This window comes from Bombus impatiens, unplaced genomic scaffold (assembly GCF_000188095.3).
Source record: "Bombus impatiens unplaced genomic scaffold, BIMP_2.2 scf_0132, whole genome shotgun sequence".
Taxonomy (NCBI): domain Eukaryota; kingdom Metazoa; phylum Arthropoda; class Insecta; order Hymenoptera; family Apidae; genus Bombus; species Bombus impatiens.
This window is the reverse complement of record NT_176551.1, coordinates 26,876-35,508: the sequence shown is the minus strand read 5'-3', so window position 1 is coordinate 35,508 and position 8,633 is coordinate 26,876. Positions and strand designations below refer to the sequence as shown.

The following is an 8,633-nucleotide window of genomic DNA, read 5'->3' as shown; positions in this document are numbered from 1 at the left end:
CAATGCTCGGCTTTTTTTTTTTTTTTTTTTTTTTTTTGATGGAAATATACATTCTTTTTGTACAACGTACGATGCAATTTTAAATCTCTAGGGGAAAAAGCATCGAGGTGGAATTTAAATTATTTGTGATATTTTAGCTTTGATCTTACAAAACTGAAACTTTCTACGAAAGACGAGCAAAGATAATACCGTGCTTTTATATTTATGCTTTTTTCGTACTTTTCCTATACTCGATTCGATGAAATTAACTTTGAAATGTCTTTTATACTAAGCACTTTTAATACCTTCATTTTCCAGGAGAATTAAAAACTAGATATCGAACGGTGTATGAAAAAAATGTATAGTTCCGTTTGAGGAAGCAAACGTCACTTTGAGATTTCCTAGAGATCAGAATTTGTTGAAAGAACGAATTTTATTTGAAACGTCTTCTTTCGGATAGCGTACAGTTTAGAAAGACATTTGAGTGGATCCATTAAAATGAGACGTTGTGTATACGCGGCTACCCCCACGCAGTCAACCGTGCCTGGGTCTATCTCGACCCACGTCTCGATGTAAGCCGAAACAAAGTCAACGTTAATTTTCAGTGAAAAGCACTTGCGTGTTTCCAATTTCTAAGCAGAATTCTGAAAGAGATCTTGTAATTTAAAAGTCTGTAGCCTTCATCTGGCATAAAGTGAAACACATAAATCCCACCGACGAAAATAAGAGAAAAAAATATATCTGACGCTATATACTGAGATATCACCAGACACATATACGGAGAGTTAAAAAAAAAAGAAAAGAAAAATGGTTACCTGAGCAAAATTTGTTATAGCACACTACGGATATTTATGCGAATTAATATTTTTTCACGCTAAAATTAAATTAAAAAAGAAAATGGAATTTAAGTGAATCTAAGTAAGAATTACCTACCAAACATTGTAACAGTTACTATACTTTTGATATTTTATAGATATACATTTTTCACGTTATATGGATTCTATGTATCTTTGCACTTTCAAATATTTATTTATTTATTTAACAGATAAATCCTTTGGTACAAGAGATAGAACGTGAAGGAAACGTATACATAAATATGTTTTACTCAACAATTTTACTCAATTTTCGTCTCTGATCTTATCTCAGGCAACGACATATCGTCTGAGACGTACAAGTGGAAACATTTTGATTGCTACGCCAAGATTTTAACGAAAAATGGTTATATAGGTCTCTGTAATACCGACTATTTATTACAGGCGAATGCGCAATCTAATAGATGCGTATTCCTTGTTTCGATTTCACTTGGATAAAACTGTCGATTCCACTTACGGTTAAGAAGCAAACAATAAACATTATAGAAGTATTCTTCTACGTTGCGTATCTTCATTATGTTCCATAGCATTGGAAATATAATAAAACTGTGAATATTCTGATCGTATTGTAGCTCAAGTGTGCAAAGTCCAAATACTAATACACGGTAGTGTATATACAAAAAAAGGAAGGTAAGGAAGAACGCGAAGAAAGGAGAAAGCAGAGTAAAATCGAAAATAAGTGTACCATAAATGCATAAAAATCCGCAGTTTGCTTATAGTTGCTCTTGGGTCGGCAACGAAGTGATTGCAGATTTTGTCAATACTAGCTAATGATAAAATCCACAGTCACTTAATTGTCAACCAATAGAACCGATTGCAAGCGAACGGGACAAATGTCGAAACGTATTTATCGAAACGGTTTAAGGATTTTCTAGACGCGGTCGATTCTATAGAAACCGATAACGACGAAAGTAAGGAGGTTGGTGCCAAGTGCCTTCGGAGGATGCGCCGCGTATTATGCTTGAACGATGCAAAAGAAACGTCAGAAAGAAGCTGAGGGTGAAAGTAGGCGCTCGCGCGAAAAAGACAGAGAGAGAGAGAAAGAGAGAAAGATGGAGAAAGCGCGTGCAGTGCACGAATCGCTGCTATGTGTTACGATTTAGTGGCAAAAAAAAGAATAAGGCGACAATGCTTTTGTTGCATGGATAAACAGGAGAAACGTGTATACTTTGTGAACCGCACCTTTGCCTAACTTTGGTGGTTTTACGTCAGTCCTTAAGTACGAGTCATCTGTAACGGCAGGTTGAGACACTTGAATTTTACAAAGGAGAACCGTTTTAATCACATTGGTTAAACGTAGGGCACTATTATAAAATGTATATAAGTAGTAATAGAGTAATATAGTATATAATAGTAATTTCAATAATAATAACGATAATAATAATAACAATAGTAATGATAATAATAAGAATAAGAATAAGAAGTAGTAGAAGAAAAATAATGTTAAGAATAATAATATAAGTATATATGAGTAACAATAATGATATAATGTATGAATAAGTACATATATATATATATAAACTATGTATTACAGCGGTTACAGTGATTCGACGGAAAAATAGAAGATAGAAGAAGATGAAGAAGACACACCTGGCAATGAGGCAGAGCTGGAACTAGAGTGTTTGTCGAACTCGTCCCCGGCGCCTGGTGTGTGCGTCAGTCGGAATAACAAAGCAGTTGTACAGCAGGGTTCAGGAAACTTAAACACCGCGTTACAACACGTGGCAGCGGTAACGTCGCGTTAGAATTAATTTTATTTTATTATAACACAATTTTTTAATTACATGGTTTTATCGTTAGAAGGAGAGGACGTCCATCAACGAATATTTGAAGAATTAATTTTACATTAATAAAACACACCTGGCATGTACATGAGATTGAAATTATATTCGTGGAATTTGGAAAAATAATAGGACTGAGAAGTCAGTCGTGGAATTACTTGGAAGAACCGCGTCGTACCGCTGTCACTGCATAAACCGTGGCGCAAAAACGTATTGTTAGATCTAACGAAGGTGCAGCCTGGCAGACAGTCACGGGCGTCTGTTCTGCTGCCTCCGAATCGAATGGAATCGGTATCGTTTAAACTCTGTGGTATCTAAAGAAGGAAAATCGAGAGAGAAAACGCGAACGATCGTAGGAACGACGTAAACGAAGAAAGCTAAGGGGCGGACGAACATTCACGCAGAGAGAACGGGATAGGCGGTAAAGCGTCGCAGAATAAATCCGTTGAACGTAACGAGCTAATGCTTCTAATGTGTCTAAGTGCGACGAAAGATCGAATGGAAAAGAAATGCGAATCCGTTCGTTTCGACGAGACGAATTATTCTCGTCGAGGCGAGTCGGATGGCGTGAACGCAAGAGACTGTGAAAATAAATTGGCCAGAAGATGATGATGGGAAGAGGTGGACCGATGAAAAGAAAAATCTACGCGAAACCAAGGGACGAAAGTTTCTTTCGCAGACAACAGAGAAACCGGGTGTGGCGCGTCTAACGATCAAAAGATTACGCACATGTTGCAGTTAGTGTGAATAGAGAATTTGAGAAAGCGGACAGATAACGTACCTGGTCCTCTCGCGTAAGGATCGCGTCCAGCTGGAACTTGTAGATAATCACGAGGCGATGGACTCGTGTGAGGTGCGTGGGTCAGAGCCTTCTGCACTAGACCTGTCAGGTTCGCCAGCTGTCTCTCCATGTGTTCTACCCTTATCCTAGACAAGGAACGAGCAAATTTCGGTTAACCGGCGCGTTTGTTACCACGGCCCGGACAGCACACAGTCTGTTTATGGATGTCGTAAAGACGTACGATTAATGTCCTGGAAACGTGTAGCGAAGATGCAGTTTGAACGTTCTGCGTTGCAGATTCAGGGCAGTTCAGTGGTAATAGCAACATTATTATAAAATAATTCCTGGTCTTTTGTAACGCATTGGGAAATTTAAAGAACGCATAGATACATAGGCTGTGCGTAGTTTGATTACAGTCGAATGCCGCATTGTAAAAATTAAAACGTTCCGATCAAGTCGTAGAATGGTGGAGCTTGAAACGGACGTGAAATGTACATACGTCTTTGAGACATCGTGTGCTGTCCGTGGGGTGGTTCCGGTTTCTGCATGTTGCAGAAACTGAGAATGGGATGAGACAAAATCTAAATCTAATCGGGCTTAGTATCTTCCAAAGAAGCGTTCCACAGGATGCACGTACGCTTAGATATAATAAAATATCAACTGACGATAATGAGAATCGCGTGCAAGGTTCGTTCCGCATAACTCGCGATCTTTCTAAAGCCTACGTCACCAGAAGGCTATACACAAAAGCGCTCAGATACACATTCTCTCTACGACCGCTAGTCGGCATGCTACATTCCACCGATCCGTATTTTCAGCGCAGAGCCGTTTTCCGGACGAAAGGGATGCCAATTTTCTCGAAATTCTCGTCCTTTCGATCGGACACGGCGGAATACACGGCGCATTCGAACAGTTGCTGGACCGATAGCTGACTTGTGTCTAACAGAAAAGCTTCCCAGCTAAGTATAATTTTCTTATTCGACGCACGGTTATCGACAAATTTTCGAAATTTTATCGAGTACGTGACACGATTATTCTTATTATGTTGCAGGTGGAGCTGATTTAAATATCGTGTTACTTATAATTCAGCAATATAAACCTTTCGTAAGTATATGTGCAATTAATTGAAGTTAAGAAGGATCGCTTTCTTTTTGCATTTTCTCAAAGAATATAATTTCAGAAATGTATGTATGGGAAAGTCTATGTCTGAACTCCTACAACTAACGAAGTTATACGTATACTGTTCGAGAAGCTTTTATACGAACGATTGTTATTGGTAACAAGAAATTTCAAATACGTTTTTCTCCGATCTATGTTTCGTAACGTGGCTTCAAATTTTCTGTGCACTTTCGATGCATGTGTGCGTCGTTGTGGCCTGAACTAGGACGAATTCAATACCTTTCTTTCTTCTGTTTCCTTAAGCTTCCGAAAATCAAATGATGGAACTTCATAGTGCAGCCATTTTTCTAATTATCGAGATTTTTCTTTTGTTCAAACTATAGTAAAACGGTTGGGATTATGGACCACGATGACAATGTGTATGTGGGCATGTAATACCACCGATTTTGATCTTTTTTCGCGGCAAAAAAACTAGATAGATTTTAGCAAAATATGTATAAATACAGTCTGAAAGTTTGACTGTAAAAAGTGTTACAGCAAATTTTGTACAAAAATTGCCTGACCTAAAAGAGCTTAGCGTTTTACACTTGGAGTACCCTGTTAAACGCTATTGTCCGGTTTATATCCTCGTAAAATAAGCAACAGGATATATAAGTCAGCATCTCGTAAGAGCAACAGTTTAGAATCGAAAATATTTGCTAAATATTATTAGGTCGTCCGAAAAGTTTCGTTTCACAAGGAAACAATAGATGCACAACGTTTTTTCTTTTATATTATTTTGATCCATTACTATTTTTATCCTACAATTTACATCGTATGATCGATTTTACATTACGTGCAGTATATTAATACGTGCAATAAAATATAATATAAAAATGTTTCGCATCTATTGCCTCTTTCTAATTTCTAGGAACTTGCCAGATAATCTAATAATAATAAATATTAATATTAATAATAAATATTAATATTTGTGTAAATAACATCAGTCCAGAAACTTGGGCGAAAATGCGCCGCCATATGCGTGTACCTGATAAACTCGAGCATTATGAGAAACGCAGGACCGTATCGAATTTTGCGTTTCTATATGGAACATAACTTATCGTTCTCCATGCATGCCTCGACGCATACTAACACATGCATTGAACGAACGACGACCATTCCTGGGCAGAGTGCGAGTTTTTCAATAGCCGTGAACGGAGGTATTATACGTGGATTTCGAGGCGAGGTTTCCTCAGGTCAATGGAATCGACGGGAATACCGATCGATGAACTCGAAACGGCTGATATATCGTGGAATATTATCCACCAGGCGCCAATAGCAACGACGAACGAGTATAAATAACTCGGCTAAGGGAGCCTAGAGGGAAGCCAGCGCGCTTTTCACTTTCCCTAGTCGTTACTCTCTCGCGATCCTCCGTTCTGCCGTGATAAATTTGTCAAGGCACCTACCATATCGATTGCTTCCTCTCCCCTGGGAACGGTAGTCGTCGTATCTATGGCTGACCATCACGACAAGAGCGACGCACAGTGGCCAAATTGAACGATGGACAATTACCGGATGATCAACGAAACATAGAACGACGAGAAAGCGAATGCAGCGACGAAAATACAGAAATTTTCTAACACATGGTGAATATTTAACGCTTAAATGATCTATGAGATCTACGTTCAGTTCGTCTCATTACTCGTCGCAGTTTATTACGATGTGACGACACGTACAATAATATTGGACTGGCAACTAAGTGATTGCGGATTTTGTCAATACCACCTAATGACAAAATCCGCAATCACTTAGTTGCCAAGCCAATATAACGATTACGATTTACCAGAATACAATTGGACCAAGCTGATAATTTCTGTCGAAGTGATTCGAAACGACGATCTTTATTTTGTGTATCGGTAAAATTTGTGCCACTGTGCGACGCGTTCGCAAGCGCATTCGTATATTCTGACCAGACGATATATAGCTTAAGTAGAGACAACCGGTCACGGTCAGACTCAGCATCTCCATTTACAGAGAATTTCGAGGTCTGAGGTCGCGGTTCTATCGAAAACTAGAGAAGGTAGCTGAGTACCGAGTAGCGTCGTAGCTCTGGCCACCGGATGGCAAAGGTGGCGGTGCCCCTGGAGGAAACGGGGATCGCGGAGGACCGGATGGCGGACGGCCTGGCGGTTTCACACCGTAAAGGCTGTACGATTCCTCCAACAGCTCCGTATCGCTGCACCACCCACAACAGAGATATACGTATCCGCGCTATCAGCCATCCACGAAAGTCGAATTCGAGATCGCCACGACCAACTTTTGCTTTACGTCGTTGATACGATGTATCTCGTCGCACGCGCTTTTTGTGGTTCTTTCTTTTTCTTTTTTTTTTTTTTTTGTCAGATAGACCGGGCTTCGGAGGAAGTTAAAGGAACGAAAGTAGCAAAAACGAACGATTACGATTGAAACATAAGGTGGTCTAAAATAACCGATGCCTAATAGTTTCTCAATTTTTACTTTCACGAATTATCAACGAGTTTTTAATAATTATTATGAAGACAAATAGAAGAGGTTTTCTTTTTTTTTTTTATAGAACACGTTCAAAGTAACTACCTTTATACCTTGTTCAAGTAGCATGCTGCTGTAGAGCAGCTTGACAAAATTTTGGAAAAGGCTCAGTTCAGCTTGCAACTACTCTTCTTCGTTCCCGTTTTCAATTGATAATTTTAATATTATTCGTCACAAGGCTAAAATAATATTACGCTCTCCGTAAGCTTTGTAACTCTTGTAAAATACTGTTGCAAAGTCGAATGGATACTTTCCACCGCAGTCTATTTTATACGTATACATATGAGAAGATTCTGTATAAATATTGAGAAATTAGCGAGAGAGTATGAGAAAATCAACATGAAACGACCGAAGCGGTGGTCCGTGGAACTCCGGTTACCTGGCTTCCTCGTCGATGACCGGTGTCACTGTTCCCGAATACTGCGAATAGTACGGGTCCTCGTAGCTGCTGCCAGCGCTGTAAGGACCAGGTGGATATCTGCCAGTTCCAGAGCCAACTCCTCCGCCTCTTTCTGGACTGCTCATATAACCGCTTTCCCCGTGCAATCGATCTGTAGAATCGCAAGGATTAGTACAACCACGTAGAGGGTAAACGATCCGCCTATGCAATCGAAAATTATTTTAATAAATTCGTAGTTTAGCGGGTGGAGAAAATTTTAAATTGCATTTATGGGTATCGCGATTCGAGAACGAAGATTATTATCGGTATCGATGGGGTCAAGAGAGAAAATGGACTATCCAGGTACAAGGTATAGCAGCATCGTGAAGTAATCTGATGATTTCGCTATACCTTGATCCAGACTATGCAGACTTCGAACGTGCTTCTTATGGGATGTCAAAGAGTTCTACGAATTTTTATTGGTGATAATAGGATCGGACACGATATCATGGGGTTGACGGCGATGCTCTACTTTAGATACTGTATACCACACATGGGGAAGGTTACGTATACATTGCAAGATACTTTGAGAGTGTTCCAAGGGGTCGCGTCTCGTTCGACCGAATCTCAAAAATGCCAATCTCAGGCCTCTCTCTCTCTCTTTCTTTCTTTCTCTTTCACTCTCTTTCGAAGCCATTCCGTTACGACCAAACCGCCTCCAAAATAGTCAAAATCTTCAGAGTCAATTGGGCAATGTTATGCAAAAACCTATCAACCTTCAACGATCTGAAATCGAGTGAATTTAGTGTGAAGTTTTTAATTTCAAAGAAAAGTAGCTTTATCACTGTTGCAGCTATTTCCTATACTTTATTTCTTTTTGTTGTTTCTGCGTGTTTTTTAATGGCTCGTCTAGTAGTATAATTAATATTATTTAAAATTGTCTATGCGGTTGTCTATTGGCTGGTATTACTCGGTAATTTCAGTTTCGGTATGATCAGCATATTGGCAGACGCGTAAAAGTATAATGTTAACACTTTACCGACCGCTAGCGGTTCAACAGCAAACGCACGTCCGACCGACAGCTCAGGCGCGGATTCTCCCTGGCGCCGGCTCTGTTTCGGTTTAGACTCCCCAATACCATTCTTTTCGTTCATCGCGAATAGTAAGTTTTT

General features: G+C 39.5%; 1 protein-coding gene across 1 annotated transcript in view; it reads right to left on the bottom strand.

Moving 5' to 3' along the window:
* LOC100748158 (coiled-coil domain-containing protein AGAP005037) overlaps nt 1–8,633 on the bottom strand; it is a 31,357-nt gene that overhangs the window by 12,261 nt on the left and 10,463 nt on the right. Inside the window, exons 4-8 of the mRNA XM_024365219.2 lie at nt 7,462–7,633; nt 6,607–6,762; nt 3,414–3,559; nt 2,442–2,495; nt 2,034–2,102 (exon numbers count right to left, since the gene is read on the bottom strand). Coding sequence (XP_024220987.1) covers nt 2,034–2,102; nt 2,442–2,495; nt 3,414–3,559; nt 6,607–6,762; nt 7,462–7,633 — 597 coding nt within the window. The remainder of the gene's footprint in view (nt 1–2,033; nt 2,103–2,441; nt 2,496–3,413; nt 3,560–6,606; nt 6,763–7,461; nt 7,634–8,633) is intronic.